The sequence below is a fragment of the Sinohyriopsis cumingii genome, chromosome 15, assembly GCF_028554795.1.
Source record: "Sinohyriopsis cumingii isolate HCF-2022 chromosome 15, ASM2855479v2, whole genome shotgun sequence".
Taxonomy (NCBI): Eukaryota; Metazoa; Mollusca; class Bivalvia; order Unionida; family Unionidae; genus Sinohyriopsis; species Sinohyriopsis cumingii.
This window is the reverse complement of record NC_142975.1, coordinates 29,798,699-29,824,998: the sequence shown is the minus strand read 5'-3', so window position 1 is coordinate 29,824,998 and position 26,300 is coordinate 29,798,699. Positions and strand designations below refer to the sequence as shown.

Below are 26,300 nucleotides of genomic sequence, written 5' to 3'. Positions count from 1 at the left end.
CCACATCAAAAAGACACTCCCTATTTCTTTAGAACTGCAAGTGACATTAAATAATTAAGATGGTTGGAGAATGAAAGAACAATTTATCTATGTTGCAACTTAGCGGTATTTGAGCTTCGTCTTGAGTTTTGAAATTTATTTACTTGTTTGCCGTATTCACTGCTCATGCGCACAAAGTAACTTTTGTAGACAGGAAAACACAAATCGAATGCGGCCATATATATATATGTCTACTGGTACTAGTGGCGGCATGTGATACATGAAACACATCTAAAATCATTTCATTGTTGTATTTCCAGGGCCAGAATATATCTCCGATAAATGAACTAAGGAGCAGAGATGAGTGACGGTAAGAACTAACTGGTTTTGTGTAGAAAACATATGAGTTTTGTACCTGTTTATTCTATAGAAAATCTGAGAAATACAATCGCGCCTTAAAGTTTACGTAAACAATGCACTGACTTTATATGGAAATCATCACTGCAGAATGCGGATTTGTCATCTATTGCGTAATATCGGACAACGTGTTTACTCGGACTAGTGTCGTTAAATAAAATCATGTATAATATATTTTCCTCGTTGAAAATCTACCATATCGAATTTATTAATTTTAAAATGAGTCATCAAATGGAAGACGGTTACGATGCTGTCGGGCATTGCTGCGCACCTAAGGTTTCCGTTTCGAATATTGAAGCAAAACGCATACCGAATTCGACCGATTGACGAAAATAAAATACTGCAATGCTTACCATTTGAAAAGAGGCAATTGTCACCAGAATATTCTGTTTATAATAATATTAATTTTGGACACACGGGATACCACCACCTAGTCCTGCAATGTAAGACCACAGGAGTCTGCCGTTTTATCAATAAAGTATGGCGAAATCTCTGAAATCACCTTAACGGTAGTCTAAATGAACACAACAGGTGCAAGCGTGACCACAGCCTTCCACTCGATTGGACTCCAGAGTCTTTTATCGCTTTAGAATCTCAAAAAGAAGTCTGAAAACTACACACTCACATTCAAAAGACAGCATAGGTGTCAATCCCTTGAGATGAAAACCTATACGCCAGACCAATAAAAACCTTACAAAGACAAAAAAAAACTTACACGAAAAAATGTATTGATACAGTATATAAGATCAACAGTTTTAAAACAACAAATGCTATACACAAAGTGTTAATTTATGACAAATATTTACATAATTATTTACATTTCTAAAACTTTATTTCATTCTTTTTACTTATAACACTATCATCTTCCTGCTTTGGCTAAGCAAAGAAACTTTTGATGGATGGTCCCTTGTTCATTTCAAAATTTCTTTCATGCAGTTTTGTCCTGAAGTGTTCCTCCAGATCATATATGCTCGACACCACCACTTTAATGTCTTTACTGCATATTTTACAAAAAGCATGTGAAGATCCAAACTTGGATACATCTACAATGTCAGGGAAGACTTTAATCCAATCAGCCTGAAACTTGCCACGACCTCGGTCAGTGTCTACAAGCTTGCATTTCTTTGAGTTAGGCTTAGCCATTTGAAGGATGGAATATTTCAACTAGATGAGAGAAATAAAAAATTTTTTTTTAAAAATTTAGATTTGACATGTGATAGAGGAAGATCTCCTGATTACAGATATAATCCGCCATAAACCACAAGATATTACGCGAGGACTTATCCAAAAATTGAAATCTAGAAATAAAAAAAATTACAAAGTAGAAGTCCAGAAGTTTAAACCTCGTAAACTGTTGATCGTTTCTTTTAAAATTGTGTATCTGGTATTTGAAAAGTTATGAATTTGCTATATTGTTTGCCGATTTTGGTCACAAACTTGATATAAATTGGCAGTGTTATATATTTTCGAGTCACTCAGTATCTGTACTACGTCCGCGGTGGTTCTTCCCTGGGTTTTCTAGGGTTCTTCCTCCACCAGTTATTCTGGCTGCCATGTATAGCCTATCTTGTGCTGAAAAATGGCCAGTGGTCTCACTAGGATTTTAAAACTAGGAGTCCAGGACTCCCATTTTAGTAAAAATAGGAGTCCCACCATCAAAAGTTGCAGTTCTTTCTTTCCTACAGAATCAACACAGACGTGAGTGCATTTGTTTTTTAGATGGAGAGGATTTTGTAATGTAATCACTCACTATAATATAGCTTCATTACAACAGTCCATTGACAGGATTGCAAATTTATGGTTTATTTATTTGTCTGCGTCCTTTTAGTAGTTTTAGGCAATGGTTAAATAGTATGTGATTTGCTGTTTTTTTTCCTGTATTTTCTCAATTATGTGACAAGTCGAAAACATCTTAGACCTTAAAGCACATCTCGCGAATTCCACAACATAGCATTGTCCCATACGTTTCTGACCTATATAATTTGCATCTTAAAGTTAAATCTGTAATAAAATAATGCCTTGGCCTTTCCTTCAGTGATTTGTATATTTTTCTGAAAATATTTGCCAATGATTTATGAAACCAGACAATCTAATAAACTGGTACATCCCAGACTTAGCTAAGTCTGCCATTATTTCCCATTAGTCCTACTGGTTCACTTACAGTTTCAAACTAATTTTATGACGAAATAGTGTACAAGAGGCGGTTAATATATATATATTCAGATCACCGATTCTGATCTTAAAACATATGTTGTATGTTTTATCATCAAAGTCAAAGCCTTTGAACTTGCTGCCCAGCTATTGCATCATGTTCTTTTTTATGTACTCTTATAATGGCAACATGTATGTACATCAAGGGGTCTTTCATTCACTGAATTCTGTCATTGTAAATATCAGCACAGCTAATTGATCAACACATTTTCAACACATTTTCCTACAAAGCAGGTGGCTGAAGCAGGACTGGCAATTCTTTGAATTTTGTCGCACACATATTACATGCGTACAGAGGACTCCCATCTCAGTGATTTTCTGTGTCCCAGATAAGAAATTGGCATCCAAATACATGTAATTAAGCATTTCCAAGATCTCTGATGGTGTTAAACCCTAGAACAACAACAACGTCCGTCATTATGGCATTGCAACTTCCTGTTTACATTACCTATCTGACAGACTTAACTCAAAACTATAACAGCATGCTAAAGTCAGTAGAGTATTTATTTTTAATTAGTATATTGTTAAATTTTTTAATAAATCGACATTATCTCCACACAGAAAAGTCGGACGAATTATGGTTACACCAACATGATTGCCACACTATGTAAAGTATGAAAATTTATGCAAACTTTATGCAGTTGATAGTAATAAATATAAATACTAAAATAATAATGTATGAAATAAGAAAACATACTTACTACACAGGTAGTTAGTCAGTATTAGAAATCTGGGTGAGCATCTAATCTCTGAGCGATAAACAACAAGATCTTCACACACTGGAGTTAAACCATAAATGAAACTCATTTCATTATCAAAGAAAAAGTGCAGTTTTGAGTATGATTTGATTGGTTGTTTCGGGCCACCATAGTCTCACTGAATTGTCGTGCTAAAAAAAATTATGCCCAGAGTCCCACATGCACACAAACCGAAAAACATTTGAAAAAAAATTTAAATTACATTTTTTTTACACAGTTAAACGTACAAAACGGTTGTACGTCTGTACATTGGCAAAAAAGGAAAAAAACCCCCAAAGATTACTGGTGAACCATACAAGTTGACACCTATGAGACAGTGACTGCTCCGGTGGCCTAGTGGTTAGAGCATCCACCTCCGATGTGGAAGGTCATGGGTTCGATCCCTGATCGAGTCAAACCAAAGACTTACAAAAATGGTACTAACAGCTGCCTCGCTTGGCGCTCAGCATTAAGAGGTTAGTGTTAGGACTGGTTGGCCTGGTGTCAGAATAATGTGACTGGGTGGGTCATCATGCTACATGCCTGCAGCATGATGCCCCAAGTTCTTTTTTATTTTAAAATGATTGGTTGTTTACATGGTCATGATGGGACCTTGTCTTTAAGATAAAAACAATTTTTTATTTCTTAGAGTAAAAACTATTTGGTTTTCATCAGTGTCACACTTAAATATGATCTGTAACTGTGGCATTTGATAGGGTTGGGGTGGGGTACTCCCAGTATATTATTTAAATTACTATGGAAGTCCCACCCAGGCTCGATGTTGTAGGAAGTGAAATTAGTGATAGAGAGAGGTAAAGCTCCGAGCCCTCAGTCAGCAATGCCAACAGTTAAATTACTGAACACAAAGGTGAAATTCAAAGGAATAACAATTTAATACAATTCAATATTCAAATGATAATGATTTCCCAATCACTCTTCTTCCTCTTGACCAAGTGATAGCCTATTGCATCCTGTGATGTATAGTGTGAGATAGCTTTTCCATCTGTCCTTGTTTTCTACTCATCTGTATCTCTCCTATCCTGCCAATTCCTTCTCTCCTTCTGCCTTCCCACCTAACTCCTCCTCCTTGACTGCTACTTCTTCATTTTCTCCTCAACTCCTTTTCCTCCTGCTCCTTAACTCTGCTCTCTGACTAGCCTTCGATTCACAATAGACATTTCCAGACTATTCTCTATTCCATCTCTATCCTAGAGACTCGGGACTAAACCACACCGGAAGTCTGTCCCCTTAAAGCTTCCTGTGAAAACACAGGGACATTAGCATATTTCCTTAGCCATCTCGTCTCACACTAAACCATCAATCAATCAGCAGATAAAGGCTATTACATTTTTCGGTCATGCGTTCGTGCACATTGAAATACCCATACACTCGTGTATGGTAAACAATGTCGTAATAAAAGCACGGTATCAACTACTTATCATACAGACATCAATAAATTGCATCACATCCATATATTCTTAATCTCATTATACTGAACAATAGCACATTAATCAGACAGATCTCTCTACATTACACACCCACAAGTGTACAGAAATATTTAAAATATCCATATTAACTAATTTTACACACTGCAACCATTTTCCAAAGTTACAATTCAATTCAACAGTTGCAAAATCTAGAATATCACATGAATAAATGCACTAGTTTACTACGAATTAATCAAATAGTGAATTTACAATATTAATTTCTAACTGAGCTAGCAATCTACATAATCATAGCTCATTTCTCAAATATGCTTGAAAATTAAACACTACAAAGGTAATTCTATGTACTTACTATTCTAGTAATGAAGCATACATACTGCACATAATTACAATTACAATGCTGTAATATTCTGCAACAATTGAGCAAATAACTTGCTGACCTTTACGTAGCTTTGTCTTTCCTTGTTTTCCCGCCAATTCATGAGTGGCTTCCAGGAGTTATTTCTACAACTTTCAGCACGATGTTTCACAATGACTGGGGTTTCTAGTCTAAAGTACTCAGTTAAACTCGGGTTGAAATGGTGACCACACCCTCTCTCGATTCCAATAGGATATTGATTCTACCCTGTTCTTTTAACTTATCAGACAATGCTCCGTCCATCTGTCAGCGTGGTGAGAGTTATGACGCCAGTATGGGTCCTTTGTTCTTGTACAAAGCTTTCAACGTCCACATGTGATTTTTGACACACAACAAGCGGGGCTCTCGTAACAATTACGAACAGGACCACTATATTCGCGAGGTATAACATATATACATGGCTTCTAACCAATTCCTTTGTTCGTTACTTAAGTAATCATTGGGCAGGCAACATGACAGTAACAAGTATTTGCTTCTTTAAACTTCTAGAAGATGATCACGTGACCCTTGTTTACTTTTTAGAAAGCCCATATAACCCATGTTTTGGAGAATTAATCTCAGTAGAAGTTGGGCCGTTAAACTGTTTGTTGTATGTTGTGCTGTTTGGAGTTATTTCAGATTACTTGGTTTTTGAGTTATTTCAAATTACTTGGATTCAAAAGGATTAGTTCTGTTTTTTTTTTTTCTTCTGGAAAAGTAATTCAGAATTGTGTTCTGTTGTGTTTACTTTCTTTTCTCAAGATGGGCTATGCATGGTGACCAGTTTAACTGGTGGAGGAAGAACCTGGGAAAACCCCTAAGAACCACCAACCCATGGGAAGCTACTTGTAGCCTTCTCACATACCCACATAGGCTGAGCCTGAGACGTAAACCCCCATGGGCAGGTGACATGGCAGTGATCGGTAAAAGCCTATCACTTTGGACCACACATCCACCCAGGGCCCATGAAAAAATAGGTATTTATTATGATAAATGCTGGTGGATAATAAGTGTACACTGAAGATCTGGAGTGGAAAATTCCATGGTGCAGGTCATTTTTAGTTTGACCAGATATTCAGATGTATTAATGTTTCTCCCAGTTACTGGAGCACATGATAAACATTATTACAGGGGTGTGACGGTTGCATTCATTGGGGTGGGGTTCTTCCAATATATATTAATTAAATTATGATGAAAGTTCCACCCGGGCTCATGGTGTTAGAAAGTTAAATTAGTGACGAGGTAGATTTACAGCTCTGAGTCCCCAGTCAGCAGTGCCGACTGTTAAATTATAGAGAACACGAAGATGAAATTCATTTAATAACAATTTAATAAATTCGATAATTTAAAACGATAAACTCTCAATCACCCGTCTTTCCCTCAACCAAGTGACAGCCTAATTCATCCCGTGATTTACAGTGTGAGTTCGATTTTACCCCTGTCCTTGTGTCTACTCATCTCTTTCTTTCCTTCTAATTCCTTCCTTCCTTCTGTTCCTCCAACACCTCCTTCGACTCCGTTTCCCTCTTGACTATCTCCTCCTCCAATTTCGCCCCCAATTTCCTCTTCCTCCCTTCTCTCCCCATTTCCTCCTAGACTTCTACTTCTCCTGATTTCTCTCCTTTCTTCTCCTTTCCTCCGTCTCTCTATATGAGACTATGGGACCAAACTGTAACTGGTCTGTCCCTCAAAGCTTTCTGTGAAAAACCACAAGGCGTTAACATGCTTTATCGAATCTCACCTCACACTAGATCAATGGTATACAGTATCAACATAAATCATGCTAAATGGTATACATTATCAACATAAATGTATGCTAAATGGTATATATTATCAACATAAATGTATGTTAAATGGTATACAGTATCAATATAAATGCATGCTAAATGATATACAGTATTAACATAAAACAAATGCATGCTAAATGGTATACAATATCAACATAAATGCATGCTAAATGGTATACAGTATCAACATAAATGTATGTTAAATGGTATACAGTGTCAGTATAAATGTGTGTTAAATGGTATACAGTATCAGTATAAATGTATGTTAAATGGTATACAATATCAACATAAATCTATGTTAAATGGTATACAGTATCAATATAAATGTATGTTAAATGGTATACATTATCAACATAAATGTATGTTAAATGGTATACAGTATCAGTATAAATGTATGTTAAATGGTATACATTATCAATATAAATGTATGTTAAATGGTATACAGTATCAATATAAATGTATGCTAAATGGTATACAGTATCAACATAAATGTATGTTAAATGGTATACAGTATCAGTATAAATGTATGTTAAATGGTATACAGTATCAGTATAAATGTATACTAAATGGTATACATTATCAATATAAATGTATGCTAAATGGTATACAGTATCAATATAAATGTATGTTAAATGATATACAATATCAGCATTTTAAGATCTATTCATCCTGACAGACGGAAAAGAGGAAAGGAAGGATAATGAGAAGGAAGAGGGAGAAAAATGAAATAGGTGTAAATATGGAAATGCAAGTTTGAAAAACATGCATAATGGCAGATATATTTCCTAAACGGAAAGAAAAAAACTAGTCCCAAAAGTGCCTTTGAATGTGGTATCACGACTATGAGGATATCAGTTTTCTCCAATTTGTACATTTTTTAATTATGAAATGTAATAAATTAGTGTATTGTCTACCTTTTGTATTTTATTTTTAAAAGATGTGTTGATTCTAGAGAACTGCCTGCAGACTTACTGATTGCAGATTTTGACTCAATTTTGAAAGTGATGTTCACTTGAGTGAAAGCTGTAGATCTTTTTCTCTGACATATTTTCCTTGTAAATTTTAGAATAATTGCATACTTAAAGTGTATCTCAGAATGGTTATGTAAGTACATTTATTGATCTTAAATATTATTTTTACCAAAATCTGTCCATTCCTTTGTGTTCAGTGATCTATTCCCCAGTTTTCATAACAAAACTTCCAGACAAGTTATTGATAACTGTATAGTTTAGCTACATGGTTTCCTGATATAGTTGTCCACTCTAATAATATCTATCTCTCCATTTTATACATCTTTAACTGTTTTGTATCTTTAGGTTATCTTTATCTCTGTCATCTTATAGTTAGTCTCATTATGATGTTATCTCTATCTCTGTCATCCTTTCGTTAGTCCCATTATGAAATTATCTCTGTCTGTCATCTTTTACTTAGTCTCATTATGAAATTATCTCTATCTCTGTCATCTTTTAGTTCGTCTCGTTATGAAATTATCTCTATCTCTGTCATCCTTTAGTTAGTCCCATTATGATGTTATCTTTATCTCTGTCATCTTTTAGTTAGTCTCATTATGAAATTATCTCTATCTGTCATCTTTTACTTAGACTCATTATGAAATTATCTCTATCTCTGTCATCTTTTAGTTAGTCTCATTATGAAATTATCTCTATCTCTCATCTTTTAGTTAGTCTCGTTATGAAGTTCCTCTATTAAGCCCGCACATTAAGTTCCCATCTCATCTCTTGTATCTCCTAGTGCCACCTTGTATCCCTATTCTCTCTTAAACCATCCATATCTATATATCTATATATTGAGAGAGAGACAGAGAGATACTTCATCCCACAAACTTGCCTTGATATTGATATGTTTTCCAAATTCTCACCCCCAAATTCTTGTTAAATAGAAAGCTGATACTGGTAACTGCTGACTGTTACTTCCTGTACTCAGCCTTATACATCTTTACTTATTACAACACTAAAATCCCATTGGTCTTACAGCCATAAATATCTCTTACAGTTAGAAGATCAGGGGCCCCAAGTGGCCGATTAGTCTAAAGTGCTCTCTGTTATGGATCACTGCCATCTCACCGCTGTCTGCATGGGTTCGAGTCTTGGATTCGGCCAATGTGGGTATGTGAGAAAGCTTGCCAGTAGCTTCTCGAGGGTCGGTGGTTCTTTCCGGGGATTTCCCAGGTTCTTCCTCCACCATTAATACTGGCCACCTTGTATAGCCTATTGTGTGCTGAAAAATATCGTTAAACCATACAACAACAACAACAACAACAAAAGTTAGAAGATCCATCTCTTCTCAGACAAATGCCTTTTATAGAGGAAAACAAATTCCCATGAAGATCATGTCCATTGCAAGAGGATTTACTTGTAAATAGGGCTGCATTGTGGCATGCGCATTATAGGGTTACTTGTGCTGACAAGTCAACTTTTCACACCATTTTATACCACATCCTTCATCAAGTTACAGAAATTATGTATTGTCATCTTATTATCTTAGAATCTAAAGAGAAAGTCCCGCATTATAAAAATTACTTACAAGGCCAACTCAAGGGTGGCATTTGTGTGAAGGTACCCCATCCATTGTCTATAGGCTTTCAGCTTGTTTCCCTTTTGATGCTGTAGTGTTGTATAGTGCAGCTGTTGTATTTAGGACATTATGTAGTGACAGTGAAAATTTAGAAAGGGTTCACAGTCATATGCCAGATTCGATCTGTTTATTTTTTAAAGGGGGGTTCATCACCCGTATGGAGCCAACGCTTCAACTATCTCAGCATTGGTTTTATTCAGAAGTGTTTGAGGGGTTAAATGCCAGCTGAAAAATGTTTTATCCTAATTAAACATAACCAAATAATGACCAGAAATTACTATGCCAATTATATTAGTGAAAAACAGGTTTTAAACAACAGATGATGCATTGCAAAACTGAACATTTTGAGAAGAAAAAATTGTGTGAAAACGCCACTGGAAGATAATGATCAGGATAACTCTGTAGTGCCTTTGAAGGCAGTGGTAGGGTTTCAAGTGTAGTGCCTATGAAGGCAGTGGTAGGGTTTCAAGTGTAGTGCCTATGAAGGCAGTGGTAGGGTTTCAAGTGTAGTGCCTTTGAAGGCAGTGGTAGGGTTTCAAGTGTAGTGCCTTTGAAGGCAGTGGTAGGGTTTCAAGTGTAGTGCCTTTGAAGGCAGTGGTAGGGTTTCAAGTGTAGTGCCTTTGAAGGCAGTGGTAGGGTTTCAAGTGTAGTGCCTTTGAAGGCAGTGGTAGGGTTTCAAGTGTAGTACCTATGAAGGCAGTGGTAGGGTTTCAAGTGTAGTGCCTTTGAAGGCAGTGGTAGGGTTTCAAGTGTAGTACCTATGAAGGCAGTGGTAGGGTTTCAAGTGTAGTGCCTATGAAGGCAGTGGTAGGGTTTCAAGTGTAGTGCCTTTGAAGGCAGTGGTAGGGTTTCAAGTATAGTACCTATGAAGGAAATGGTAGGGTTTCAGACCAGCCTGCCTTAAATTATATAAACTGTAGTGTAAACTCTCTGCTGATGTGTTTATGCTCAAAAGCCCCTTGCAACATTCCAAAATACATTACAGATACAAATACAGTATCATTTGTGGGGGGTTGTTGTTGTTGAGAGTGACACTTTTTTAACACTCTTTAAGAAAGGACACTTTGTTTACACTTGAGACCAAAAAAAGTAAGCTGAAATATCTGATTTTTACAGTAAGAATTCAGGAAAGATTAATAAGTACATACTCAGTGTTGAAATTGTTGTATTTCCTGAAATGAATATTTTCATACAGGAAGTGTATAATCTAAACCATTGTAGAATTAAGACCATAAAACACTTGGGCTAAGAATGCAGTTTACAAAAATTGGAGAAGTAAATACACTATCTGGGGGAAAAGTAAAAGGTGAATAAAAAAGATAAAAAACAATTTAATTTGCAACAAGTTTATATTTGTTGATCTAAATATCTATATTGTCTTTAGCGTGGTGAACAAAAGAAAATATTAATGTATGATCTTCAGTAGAATGGTCTTCTCGTTATGAAATTCAGTATTACAGTGTTCACATTTTTAAGATTACTGGTCATGGACCATAAGAGGTTATGGGATGATCTGTTGTCTGGTGTCTGTCTGTCTGTTATAAAAGTTTGTTATCGCAACTCTTCTAAATTTTGTGGAGGATTGCAATAAAACTTTGCACATACTTATCTCATGATCTATTTGGTCCAAGTAAAAATGGTACTGCTTTGATATCCAGTATGGCCACCAAAGTGACCTCTTTGAAAGTGTTGTTATTGTTGCTTCAGCTAAATGGAAAATCATATTGATATTGACATGAGAGTTTCAGTAGAAGAAGATATCTAATAATAAAAATGGTCCCCATCTGATGTCCAATATGGCCATCACAGCAGCCGTCTTGAAGATATCTATATAGCTACTCGGAATGGAAATTTATATTGTCATCTTAAATGAAAATGGTGCTGTTCAGATAGCCAGTGTGGTAGCCAGTGGTCATCTTGAATATCTTGTCATTCCTGAATAGATGGTCATATCATCCTGGTCTTTCACTAAACGACGGATGATGTAAATGAAAATAGTATCAATCTGAGATCACATTGCATACAATAATGGCTAGAGTGTTGTGTTGAGTTGAAGATGGGTGAAAATGAAACTGTCAGTCAAAAACTGCGACACTTTTGATTTAGCTGGGCAGGCGTGTAATTATTGTGTGCTAAGTTAATTTATTACTGCAATTATAGCTCAGTAGCACTTGAAGATCAAGTGTGATTGACCAAACATGTGACACTTTTGGGACAGAAATGTTCCAACTACAGCATTAACAAGCTATTGAAACAGTTCGGTGATGAACCAGGAGCACTTCAGCAGCCCAGTACAAGCACAGCCCCACAGCTAGTTCCTATATCCAGTAGAATTTCAAATGCTGAGGTTTGTACTTTGTGTCTGACCATAACAAAGTCAGCCCATTACAGATTCGCTCCATAAAACATATAAGTTGGCAGTTGATTCCCATTCTAAAACAATGTTTAAAGTTTAGTAGTAATCAGAGTTGCAATGCAAGGTTACTGATTGCCATTAATGTAACACATTTTGAGGTTGATTTAATACCAAAAGGGGCTAAATTTATGTTTTGAAAAACTTGAAATACAGAATTTTGGCCTTTAATCAATGAATTATTAGTTTAAAAATATTAAAAAATGTGAATTTTTATATTAAACAGAAATAGAGTAATGAGTCAACATATGTTAAAAGAAGGCAACATCAAAAACAAAATTTCATGCTGTGGTTCTTTTCAGGTGAACCAGATATTCAGATATGTTTTTATGGGTTATGTGAGCACTTGTGATAAACATAAGTGTCAAAGGAAAAAATGATAGAGTTGTGCGAACTATAATGTCAAGGTGGTAAAGTTGTCAAAGCAAACAAAGATTTTCTTCTTTTTTGCCATTACTAGTGCATTTTTTTCTCCCGTCAATTTCTCGTGTCCCCCAAATTTGGAGGACCTGAGCAAAGTTATGGAAGATCAAGGCTCTTAAAATTTGAGTTCATATTTAGATTTTGTTTCTGACAGTTTCATGATTATAGGGCCTGGTTGTGATTTCAGCCATGTATCTGTGATATAAATTATGTAGACGAGCATTTGACTGTCAGAGACTGCTGGACTGGTTGCACTGACTTATGCCATATTTACTGGTAACACAGATGCAAACTGTAGCCAGTCTCTCCACCAGTAAATAAATGTCTATGTAGGTTGATACATTTATGGGAAATCACTGATGTTAATAAATCAGAGTCATACTATCAAACTTAAATAGACTGAAAAGGTTTCCTTTTCTTTACATCTAGTCAACCATAAAGAACCAAATAAAAATGAAGTTTGGAAAGAAATTTAGGTGCTAATAAGTTGGTACTTCTTGCAACCATGGTAATAACACTGTTAGAGTTTGCACTTCAGACTCAAGGGATAAGTTTTGGTTTTTGTTGCTTTTAGCAGCACCTTTAACATGATTGGCCCTACACTATGTTGCCAAGGAAATGGGAGCTAAGGTTTTGTTTTGGTTTTTGTTGTTTTTAGCAGCTCTTTTAACATTATTGGCCATATTTTGCCAAGGAAATGGGAGCCGAGTCCCTTTCCCAAGGAAACACAGGCAGCCAACTTTTAGGGTGGCATGGGTAGATATTGTACCCATGACCCATGGATTATATGTATGATGCTCTCCCAGCTGAGCTACTGCCCTACTCTCAGAATGAAGACAGTGTAAACAAAGTAGTGCTATTATTAAAATTAACATCTACATGTCATTTTATATTTGCTTTTGTAAAATGGAAACAAACTGCTATGCAAAAGACCATCTAATCAGCAGTAGGTAATGACTGTAGCATAATGGCTGGCACAAGATTTAAGCACTCAAATAGAACTGAGTATGAAAACTGGAAAATCTTTTGAATTCTCTGTGCTAGGCCAGGCTGATTTTCACAAGCAGTCCATCATAAATATTAAACTTTGATGTGAATTAAATGGTAGATAGCTAGTTTCATTGAAAGTTTTATCTGGTCTTGCCTTCTTATTCATGAATATTTCAGATTGTCTTCGTTGCATTGTAACTTATCTGAGACCAGTCCTATGTTTCAGATTGTTATCATTGCATTGTAACTTATGAGACCAGTCCTTGAAATTACTTGTAACTTATCTGAGACCAGTCCTATGTTTCAGATTGTCTTCATTGCATTGTAACGTATGAGACCAGTCCTTGAAATTACTTGTAACTTATCTGAGACCAGTCCTTGAAATTATTTGTAACTTATCTGAGACCAGTCCTTGAAATTACTTGTAACTTATCTGAGACCAGTCCTATGTTTCAGATTGTCTTCATTGCATTGTAACTTATCTGAGACCAGTCCTTGAAATTACTTGTAACTTATCTGAGACCAGTCCTATGTTTCAGATTGTCTTCATTGCATTGTAACTTATCTGAGACCAGTCCTTGAAATTACTTGTAACTTATCTGAGACCAGTCCTATGTTTCAGAAGATTGTCTTCATTTGCGTTGTAACTTATCTGAGACCAGTCCTTGAAATTACTTGTTCATTTTCGAGCAGTTTAGCTTTTTATATGTGCACACTTTTTTTGGTGCAGTCGGTCATTGAAATTGGAAATTTTTAGTTGTCTTGGACATCAGTCACCAGAATTTTTCATCATTGGCTTGAGAAAAGTCAAACAAGCCAGAGCTCTCACAACATAGATCTCATTATTCTGCCCATATAAGTCACTGTAAAAATGTGTAACAGACTACACCTTATGAATGATGATTTTTATTGCAGGGAAAAAAAAAATGAAGTGGTCAACTGGTCCACCCCCTATGGATCCCCAGAAGCTCTATATCAATCCAGGGCAAGAAGACCAGATGGTAAGCAGTATTGAGGTTATGCGATCCTTAAAGGTCACTGGCCATACTCCAACATTTAAAAAAAAAAAATGTGATTTGCATTACATGATTAAAAGTAGTTATACTTACACAAAAAGAACAAAAAAAGTTATCGAGTGTAAAGAAGAAATAATACTTTAATTATTTGAAATAGAAGTATACAACACTGTTACTTCCCCTTAGCTATGATTTTCCACCAATAGAGGACGCCAACCAGAAATGACGTACATTTATCCCCACAAGATGAAGTAAATGCTTCTTGTTCTCAAAAAATAAAACACAATAAACTATGGATAGGGAACATTTAGATGAAACTGCTGAAAACTAACTTACTGTTGAGCCTTATATCAATATGCATGCACGACTCGCTAGATTATGGCGCTTTAAAAAGTGTTCCATTGTTTTAATGTATTTTGAAAATACCTGTTAATACAGGTAAAAAGGAATCAATGCTGACTTCCCTTATGTTGGCCGACTTTATATAAAAAAAAAGAAATTTGCATACTTAAAAGAATCCAAAGGAACCAGATTTGGCTTCCTTATGTCGGCCGACTTAATACGAAAAAAATCAGCACACTTAAACGATACCAAAGTCAGTTTCTGGCGTTGGTTTGCTTTGTAATAAAATAACTTTGTATTTGATTTCCTGTTGATAAGTTTAAGCAAGGAGTTTATTGCTCGCTGCCTGTTGTTTATTCATCACCCGGGCTTCTGTTTGTTTGCCATATGTAATAATATTTGATTATTTGCAGGACACATAGTATACAACAATAACTTGCTTTAATAATACTTTTGTAACCTATGCTAGCGAAAAGATTATAATTTTGTACTCACAGTGAATGTATTTAAAATAATGACTTTTTTTTGGTGAGATACCATCATATAGTTAACCTGGATACAATACAGTCATGGTCAGTTTGCACATTGTAACTTATCATGCATAAATGGCAGGTGCCTTCAAGCAGTCGGGTGATATTTTCATCTCTTTTGCGATTTTGTTATCTGACATAATCATACACACTACAGTAAGGATGCATATGCAAGCCAGCAGGGGTGCGCAGCCTTTTTCGGCCAAGGGCTAGATTGCATTTTCTAAGACCACTCGAGGGCAACAGACACTAATTTCTTTAATATAATTACTGTTCATGGGCCAGATTTCTGTATTGTTTTAATTTGCCCTGAGTTGACGGACAGAACACGTTCGCGGGCCAGACTTTTACGTCAAATTAAATATTTTTATGGTGTGCATACATAGCAAATCCGTTTTGTTTATGACTATAATAATATCACACATTTATACAATATAGGTGGCCAGTGACCTTTAAGCTTTAAAACAAAGTGCACTAATTACACATGCCAGCAAGGAGTTTTCTACACCTTTCTTATACCTGCACTGTTGTGGATATATTGTGATAGGTCGTGTCCATCTTTAGTACATCCGTCTAACTGTCTGCCTGTTACTGTTTTACGTGTGCACTGAGCTTCATCCACAACAATTGAGGGAGAGTGGTAATAGTTTGTATGATATTTTATGTGTGCTCTGAACCCCATCCACAACAATTGAGGGAGAGTGATGATAGTTATTATGATATTTTATGTGTGCCCTGAATCCCATCCCCAAGAAATGACAGAGAGTGATTATAGTTATTATGATATTTTATGTGTGCGCTGAACCCCATCCACAACAATTGAGGGAGAGTGGTAATAGTTTATATGATATTTTATGTGTGCCCTGAACCCCATCCACAACAATTGAGGGAGAGTGATGATAGTTTGTATGATATTTTATGTGTGCCCTGAACCCCATCCACAACAATAGAGGGGGAGTGATGATAGTTTGTATGATATTTTATGTGTGCCCTGAACCCCATCCACAACAATTGAGGGAGAGTGATGATAGTTTGTATGATATTTTATGTGTGCCCTGAACCCCATCCACAAGAATTGAGGGAGAGTGATGATAGTTTGTATGATATTTTATGTGTGCCCTGAACCCCATCCACAAGAATTGAAGGAGAGTGATGATAGTTTGTATGATATTTTATGTGTGCCTTGAACCCCATCCACAAGAATTGAGGGAGAGTGATGATAGTTTGTATGATATTTTATGTGTGCCTTGAACCCCATCCACAAGAATTGAGGGAGAGTGATGATAGTTTGTATGATGTTTTATGTGTGCCCTGAACCCCATCCACAAGAATTGAGGGAGAGTGGTAATAGTTTTTATGATATTTTATGTGTGCCCTGAACCCCATCCACAAGAATTGAGGGAGAGTGATGATAGTTTGTATGATATTTTATGTGTGCCCTGAACCCCATCCACAAGAATTGAGGGAGAGTGATGATAGTTTGTATGATATTTTATGTGTGCCTTGAACCCCATCCACAAGAATTGAGGGAGAGTGATGATATTTTATGTGTGCCTTGAACCCCATCCACAAGAATTGAGGGAGAGTGATGATAGTTTGTATGATATTTTATGTGTGCCTTGAACCCCATCCACAACAATTGAGGGAGAGTGATGATAGTTTGTATGATATTTTATGTGTGCCCTGAACCCCATCCACAAGAATTGAGGGAGAGTGATGATAGTTTGTATGATATTTTATGTGTGCCCTGAACCCCATCCACAAGAATTGAGGGAGAGTGATGATAGTTTGTATGATATTTTATGTGTGCCTTGAACCCCATCCACAAGAATTGAGGGAGAGTGATGATAGTTTGTATGATATTTTATGTGTGCCCTGAACCCCATGCACAACAATTGAGGGGGAGTGATGATAGTTTGTATGATATTTTATGTGTGCCTTGAACCCCATCCACAAGAATTGAGGGAGAGTGATGATAGTTTGTATGATATTTTATGTGTGCCTTGAACCCCATCCACAAGAATTGAGGGAGAGTGGTAATAGTTTGTATGATATTTTATGTGTGCCCTGAACCCCATCCACAAGAATTGAGGGAGAGTGATGATAGTTTGTATGATATTGTATGTGTGCCCTGAACCCCATCCACAAGAATTGAGGGAGAGTGATGATAGTTTGTATGATATTTTATGTGTGCCTTGAACCCCATCCACAAGAATTGAGGGAGAGTGATGATATTTTATGTGTGCCTTGAACCCCATCCACAAGAATTGAGGGAGAGTGATGATAGTTTGTATGATATTTTATGTGTGCCCTGAACCCCATCCACAACAATTGAGGGGGAGTGATGATAGTTTGTATGATATTTTATGTGTGCCCTCAACCCCATCCACAAGTTTTGAGGGAGAGTGATGATAGTTTGTATGATATTTTATGTGTGCCCTGAACCCCATCCACAAGAATTGAGGGAGAGTGATGATAGTTTGTATGATATTTTATGTGTGCCCTGAACCCCATCCACAAGAATTGAGGGAGAGTGATGATTGTATGATATTTTATGTGTGCCCTGAACCTCATCCACAAGAATTGAGGGAGAGTGATGATAGTTTGTATGATATTTTATGTGTGCCTTGAACCCCATCCACAAGAATTGAGGGAGAGTGATGATAGTTTGTATGATGTTTTATGTGTGCCTTGAACCCCATCCACAACAATTGAGGGAGAGTGATGATAGTTTGTATGATATTTTATGTGTGCCCTGAACCCCATCCACAAGAATTGAGGGAGAGTGATGATAGTTTGTATGATATTTTATGTGTGCCCTGAACCCCATCCACAAGAATTGAGGGAGAGTGATGATAGTTTGCATGATGTTTTATGTGTGCCCAGAACCCCATCCACAAGAATTGAGGGAGAGTGGTAATAGTTTTTATGATATTTTATGTGTGCCCTCAACCCCATCCACAAGAATTGAGGGAGAGTGATGATAGTTTGTATGATATTTTATGTGTGCCCTGAACCCCATCCACAAGAATTGAGGGAGAGTGATGATAGTTTGTATGATGTTTTATGTGTGCCCTGAACCCCATCCACAAGAATTGAGGGAGAGTGATGATAGTTTGTATGATATTTTATGTGTGCCCTGAACCCCATCCACAAGAATTGAAGGAGAGTGATGATAGTTTGCATGATGTTTTATGTGTGCCCAGAACCCCATCCACAAGAATTGAGGGAGAGTGGTAATAGTTTTTATGATATTTTATGTGTGCCCTCAACCCCATCCACAAGAATTGAGGGAGAGTGATGATAGTTTGTATGATATTTTATGTGTGCCCTGAACCCCATCCACAAGAATTGAGGGAGAGTGATGATAGTTTGTATGATGTTTTATGTGTGCCCTGAACCCCATCCACAAGAATTGAGGGAGAGTGATGATAGTTTGTATGATATTTTATGTGTGCCCTGAACCCCATCCACAAGAATTGAGGGAGAGTGATGATAGTTTGTATGATGTTTTATGTGTGCCCTGAACCCCATCCACAAGAATTGAGGGAGAGTGGTAATAGTTTTTATGATATTTTATGTGTGCCCTCAACCCCATCCACAAGAATTGAGGGAGAGTGATGATAGTTTGTATGATATTTTATGTGTGCCCTCAGCCCCATCCACAAGAATTGAGGGAGAGTGATGATAGTTTATATGATGTTTTATATGTGCCCTGAACCCCATCCACAAGAATTGAGGGAGAATCATCATTGTTTACATGGTATTTTAAGAGGGATGTTTTAAAATTCATGTTGTGAATGCACCTAGGCAGATATATCTGGATGTATGAAGTGGTGGGGGGAGCACAAATGAATAAGTGTGGATATTTGTAATGGCTTCCATCTCTGGTTTTATTTATTTTGCGTAATGAAGATGTCTGCCGACATCAGGACATCTTGCTAAAGGAAATACACCTCATGATGTCCTTATCACTACTGTTTGCATTTTATACAGCTATAGTTCAAGGAATGGTTTTTATATTCAGCAGATTATAAATTATTATGCCAGTGCAGAATTTAAAAGTCTTAAATATTATGTAAAAGGCTTCTTAAATTATGAAATGGATTTAGAACTGCCTTCAGTGAGTAGATGATGAATTGAACCATGTATATAGGTCAGGGATCATCCAGCCTTCATTGAGTAGATGATGAATTGAACTGCACCATGTATGTAGGTCAGGGATCATCCAGCCAACAGTCAGTAGATGATAATTGAACTGCACCTTGTATTTAGGTCGGGGACCATTCAGCCTACACTCAGTAGATGATGAATTGTAATGCATCTTGTATGTAGGTCCGAGACCATCCAGCCTACAGTCAGTAGATGATGAATTGAACCACATATTTTATTTAGGTCAGAGACCATCCAGTCCAGTGAATAGAAGATGAATTGGACTGTATCTTGTATGTAGGTCAGGTACCATCCAGACTGTAGTGATTTAGTTTTGTATTTTATGGCATGGCAAGGCAAGTGGTTATATATTGCCGAACCAGTTCCAGTAACTTACCTTGCCCAAGGACAGACACCACAAGAACCAACCTGGGATGATAAAATGGTGGGATTCAGACCTGTACCCTTTGGACCACGAGTCCAGCATGCTAACCACTGAGTCACAGTAGCACCTGCCTCCATTAGTCGCCTCTAATCCCCTTTAGGATGGATCAATACATAGGACAGAGTCACTGTTAATAGTGGGCATTTGATGATCATCCTGTTTTTTTTTTTTTTTTTGCGGTTGTTTAATTAATCAAACTTCATACCAAGTGCTGCAAGTGACATGTCAATCGATAAGCTGAAGCTGTGCAAATTTACCAATTTAGACAGATTACAATACTTCTGACTTGTCGTTAAGAGTTTATACATTAATCAACAAACTTTAAGATTCAGGCAAGTACTACATTGTATTAAGGGTTAATTTGCTATGAGGAAATTATCCATTTAAACATTTCCTGTATAAATGAAGACCTGTTGTTTGTATTTCCTTTTGTAGATCAAGTTGAAAAATGGATATAAGCAGTCCAGTATTGACTTTTAAAATAGCTGAGTTTCAGAATCACTTAATTTCCATGGTAATGTGAACTATAACATTATCTCACTGATCAGAATTGAGGTTTGGGGTATACACATCATGCTTTTACAGTGAAGACACTGTTAGATCATACCTGCCAACCATCTAAGTGATTAGGGTATACACTTCATGCTTTTGTAGTGAAGACAGTGTTAGATCATACCTGCCAACCATCTCAGTGATTAGGGTATACACTTCATGCTTTTGTAGTGAAGACAGTGTTAGACCATACCTGCCAACCATCTCAGAGATTAGGGTATACACTTCATGCTTTTGTAGTGAAGACAGTGTTAGACCATACCTGCCAACCATCTCAGTGATTAGGGTATACACTTCATGCTTTTGTAGTGAAGACAGTGTTAGACCATACCTGCCAACCATCTTAATGTTTGGGGCATTTTGACACTCATAATGGTTTGTCAGTGAGCATGACTCAAAATGAAACAATATTTACAAAAGAGAACTTTCTTCGTTTATAAGCCTTTAGAAAATGACTGGAAATTCAGATACATTTTTTTGAAGCTTATTATTCACTTCCAAGTAAAAAAATTTGTCTGGTAGACTTTGTCTTGTCATATACCAGTGTGTCCCTAACTGCACCATCAATTTCAATAACATAGGCAGGGCTGATCAGATTTGTTGTTTTCAATCACTTGTCCAATCTGACACCAACTGCAACATGAACTTCACTAACATAGGCCAGGCTGATTGAATTTGTTTTTATCCACTTGTCCAATGTAGCACTAACTGCACTATAAACCCCACTAACATGTATGAATTTTTTTATAATAATAATAATAATAATAATTAATAATAATGACTTTATTTAATGAAGCTCATTTGGTCAGCTGGCCAATCTTTGAGGCCTTTTCTACAGTTGCATGTGTACATATACAAACTTTTTGCAAGATGAGGTGTCTTTAGACAAGAAATGCTAGTAAAAACTCAACAGTTGATCTTTTGCTACAATAAAATATGTACAAAGCTTTAAAGATGAGTACATACAGGACTCAAACAAAGAGTAAGCCGCTGTAAATCATAACAGGTGAGTGCATAAAAGAAGAATATGTTAAAGAGCAGTAGTACTGAATTACACAAAATCATGCAAATGATTGTTTCTGTAGATTTTGACTATGAAGCTTTTTAAAAACTTGGCATGAGTCAGCTGTCATATATAGAGCAGTATGGAATTCCTTAGTTTGGCTCAAGATACAACAAAACTCTTCTTATAAAACTCTGAATTTGGTTTGGTTGTTTAACATGGATCTTAGCTCATATGTATGTATGTCTTCAACAAATTTAAAGTTAAATTTAAGTAATCAGGAGCCAGTTCATGTAGAGACTTATAAACTAGTGAACCCTTTTGATGCTGAAATGAAAGCCAAAAACATTGCAGATGATCTATCTAAATTGGCATCTAGAAACTGTAGTTGCTCTTTTTTTTGAAATTTCAGTAATCTTTCTTGGTTTTCTGTTTCACTGTTACCCCAGATAGAACAACAGTACTCTTAAGTGTGGCTTCCTTTATGCATTGTAGAATATCTTTCTCTCTTCTTGAGGGAGGAAAGATCTTATTGTGTCCAAGAGATAAAGTTTCAGCATGATTTAGTATTTGTATGGCTTGTGAAGTCTCACCTTCCTTGAGTAAGGGTTAGCCAGTCATATCCTGTATGCAAGGGAAGTGGGTGATAGTATAGTTGATATGTGTTAGTAGATTATGCGTTGAACTGCATCTTTTATATAGGTCAGGGACCATCCAGACCAGTGAGAGAGAATAAATAAATGGATCAGTATACCGTGTGACCCTGCTATAGCATGCTCCATTATAACATCATCATCATCATCATCATTGGCGACTCGGTCTTGAAAGACCATGCGAATAGCGCCCTTGGGGTGTTGTCTGTCTCTGTTGGCATCGTCTGCTGTGGCTGTGCAGGCCTATACGTGAGTGATGGTCCCTACTGCAGTTGGTGCAGACATACTGGGAAGTCTGCGTTACTGTGGTTGCTGTTGCGTTCTTCTTTCTCTTATATTTCTCTGCCGCCAACTGGCCTCTCCTCGCATCAGCGACTGATATGCCATTGTTTACCATCAGTCTCCAGGTGCCTCGGTCCTCAGCCAGCTCTTCCCAGCCATCGGGTGAAATGTTGCCTGCCTTTATGTCCCTCTTGCACACATCTTTGAAACGGAGTGAGGGGCGTCCGACTCTTCTCATGCCAGTGGCCAGCTGTCCATATAAGATGTCCTTTGGCAGCCTTCCATCCTCCATGCGTCGGACGTGACCCAGCCATCGAAGGCGGCGTTTAATTAGCAGGGAGTACATGCTGGGAGTACTTGCACGCTGCAGGATCTCGCTGTATGGAACACGGTCTTGCCAGCTGATTTTCAGGATGCATTTTAGGCACCGTATATGGAAGGAGTTGAGCCGGCGTTCTTGCCTCATGTAGGTACTCCAGGTCTCACTTCCATATAGAAGGGTGCTGAGAACGCAGGCCTGGTAGACTCCAACCTTGGTGTGCTCTGTCAGCGCGTTGTTTTCCCAAACCCTCTTTGTTAATCGAGCCATGATGGTGTTTGCCTTTCCAAGCCTTCTGTCCAGCTCCATATCAATCGAGAGAGTGTTGCTGGTGGTTGACCCTAGGTAGGTAAAGTTGTTGACTGCTTCCAGGGTGACACCGTTGATTTTGATTGAAGGGGCAATGGTGGTATCTTGCACGCTGACATTTGTTTTTTCCAAGCTGATGGTGAGACCAAACTGCGTGCAGGCAACAGCAAAACGGTCTTCCAGTCTCTGGAGGGCTTCCTCGGTGTGGGCCACAAGAGCTGCGTCATCTGCAAAAGGCATCTCCCTGATGAGCACAGCTCTCACTTTGGTCTTTGAGCGCAGTCGTGCCAGGTTGAACAGCCTCCCGTCAGACCTGGTGTGTAGATATATGCCATCCGTGGACGTGTCGAAGGCGTAGGACAGGAGCAGGGAGAAGAAGATCCCAAAAAGTGTTGGTGCCAGCACGCAGCCCTGCTTCACACCACTGTTAATTGGGAAGGAAGTTGAGGAGGATCCATCATACAGGACTGTTCCCTTCATATCTGCATGGAAAGAGATTAACATGCTGAGGAGTTTTGGGGGGCAACCGATCTTACTCAGAAGTTCAAAAAGGCCCTTCCTGTTGACCAAGTCAAAGGCCTTGGTGAGGTCGATGAACATCATGTAGAGTGGTTGACCTTGCTCTCTGCTCTTCTCTTGGAGTTGTCATAGGGAGAAGATCATATCTGTCGTCGACCTGCCTGCTCTGAAGCCGCACTGTGATTCCGGGTACACACGGTCTGCCAGCAACTGCAGCCTGTTGAGTATGATGCGGGCGTACACTTTACCAACAATACTCAAGAGCGAGATCCCTCTGTAATTATTACAGTCACTGCGGTCGCCCTTGTTTTTGTAAAGGGTCACAATTGTGGCATCATGCATGTCTTGGGGGACTACTCCTTCCTCCCAGCAGCGGCAAAGTAGCTCATGCAGTGGTTTAATCAATGCTGGTTTTCCACGTTTGATAGCTTTGGGCGGGATGCTGTCACTACCTGGTGCTTTGTCGTTTGGAAGGCAGTCGATTGCTTTGCTGAACTCCTCTAAGGTTGGCACTTTGTCGAGCTCTTCCATGGTGGGCAGTTTCTTTATGCTGCTGAGGGCTGCATCAGTGACTGACGTTTCTTGGGAATATAGTTCTGAGTAGTGCTCCACCCATCTGGCCATCTGTTGCCCACGGTCTGTGATCTTCTCTCCCGTCAGGGATTTCAGGGGAGCGACCCCTTTCACTGTAGGGCCTAGAGCCTTCTTGATGCCACTGTACATACCTTGGATGTGTCTGGACTCGGCACTGCGCTGGATCCCTTCACACAGTTGTTGCCAGTACTCGTTCGCACACTGTCTAGCAATGCGTTGGGTGTTACTTCGGGCACTTCTGAGAGCAGCAAGCGTCCGTTCATTAGGGCATTTTTTGTAAGCTATGAAGGCTTTTCGTTTCTCCTCGATTTGTGGTTCCATCCTTGATAGGTGTGCATTGAACCAGTCCTGGCTGGGTCATTCCTTCTTGCCAAACGTTGACATAGCTGTACTGTAGATGGCACCCTTCATGGCGTTCCACTTGGCTGTAGCGTCATACTCAGGCAGGTCCTGGAGAGCCTTGTTCAGGGCAGACACATACTCCTCCACCTTGGCAGGGACTGACATCTGCGCAGTGTTTATGCGAAAACGTCCTTTTGGTTTTGAGCGGTGTAGCGTGTGTGGCTGTAGTCGCACTCTGCTGCTCACAAGGGCATGGTCGGAGTCACAGTCTGCACTGTGGTAGGTTCTGGTGGAGAGGACGCTGTTAAGGGCAGAGCGCCTGGTGATGACCAAGTCGAGTTGGTGCCAGTGATGAGATCTGGAGTGTTTCCATGACACTTTGTGTTGTGGCTTACACTTGAAGAAGGTGTTTGTGATGCACAGGCCATGGTAGGTGCATAGCTCCAGCAGTCTCTGGCCGTTTTCGTTGGTCTTTCCAGTGCCATGATATCCAAGGCAGGTAGGCCATGACTCGTGGTCCGCACCTACTCTGGCATTAAAATCGCCGAGGAGGAATAGTGGTTCATTTTTGGGGCATCCTTTGATCTGTTCGTCCAGCTGCCCATAGAACTGATCCTTCACGTCTTCTGATGACGTGAGGGTTGGGGCGTAGACACTGATGATGTTGACAGGACCTGAAGCAGTGGTGAGGTGGATGGACAAGAGACGCTCAGTGCCCCCTGTGGGAGGTTCAACCGAGGCCAGGAGATTGTTTTTGATGGCAAAGCCCACTCCGTGCTGACGGGGCTCCTCAGGTTCTCGACCCTTCCAGAAGAAGGTGTAGTTTTCCTCTCTGAGGGAGCCACTAGAGGCGAGCCTGGTTTCCTGGAGGGCAGCTATGCTGATATTTAGTCTGGTGAGTTCTCTATCGATGATGGCCGTCTTTCTGGTGTCGTCCACTTCTCTGAGGTCGTCGGAGATGCCTGTACACATGGTGCGCACATTCCAGCTTGCAAATCGAAGAGCTGGAGTCTTCTTTATTGGTTTCTTGATTCTTTTGTCTGGTGTGGAATTACCGTCTGCTTGTCATGCTGAACAACACACTGAGCTCCAGACACCCACTGGAGCAGGCAGACAATGGCGGGTCAACACCTTATTGACTGGGGGCTGCCCGGCTTGAGGCAGGTGATAGTTGGCCAGTGGGACACGATGATCCCTCCCACCATCAAAGCTGACCCATGGCACCCCTTCCCTACGCCAATCAGGTGGGACTTATAACCCGTAAACTGTCAGCTTCCGTGTTGTTTCCTCACTCAGTAGCGAGACTGGAGTGTCTTCTCCAGGGCGCAAGCCTGGGCGTGGAGTATGGAGATCCTGGGCTGCCCAGACGTCAGAATCCCCCTCTCGTCCTTGCTGGTGGGGTCCAAAGGAATGCTGAGCATGACATTTGGCTCCAGTTTGGATGCAGGAGCTGCCGGAAGGAGGTCGTAGTCGACCCCCAGCCGCCTTAGGGGCTCCACTCCTGATTTTCTGTCTGGGTTTACTCCCGTAGCCTTTCCTTCTCCCGAAGATATCCACAAGGCAGTGGAGCCATAATCCAATGGATGGGACTTGGTTGGTTTTGAATCAGAGTTTCCTTCTCCTAGATGAACTGCCTGACAAGGCTAACGAGCTTCATCTGCCCGGGTTTGGAGTCAGAGTTTCCCTTCTCTTAGACTGGTTGCCTGCCAAGGCTAATGAGCCCAGTCTGCCCACCCAGTTATACCGCCGGGTACTCGGTCGCGCCACACAGCAGGCTCTGTTAAAACAGGGGGCACCACGTGAAGGTGCTGCTGTGGACACAATAGTGTAGGAAAGGCCATATGCAAG

At 39.0% G+C, this 26,300-nt stretch overlaps 1 protein-coding gene across 1 annotated transcript in view; it reads left to right on the top strand.

Moving 5' to 3' along the window:
• The first annotated feature begins 206 nt into the window (after window positions 1-206).
• The window catches only part of LOC149781476 (polyamine-transporting ATPase 13A3-like), a 218,998-nt gene continuing 192,904 nt past the window's right edge, over window positions 207-26,300 (top strand). Inside the window, exons 1-2 of the mRNA XM_089935567.1 lie at window positions 207-349; window positions 14,310-14,395. Coding sequence (XP_089791693.1) covers window positions 340-349; window positions 14,310-14,395 — 96 coding nt within the window. The 5' untranslated portion in view covers window positions 207-339. The remainder of the gene's footprint in view (window positions 350-14,309; window positions 14,396-26,300) is intronic.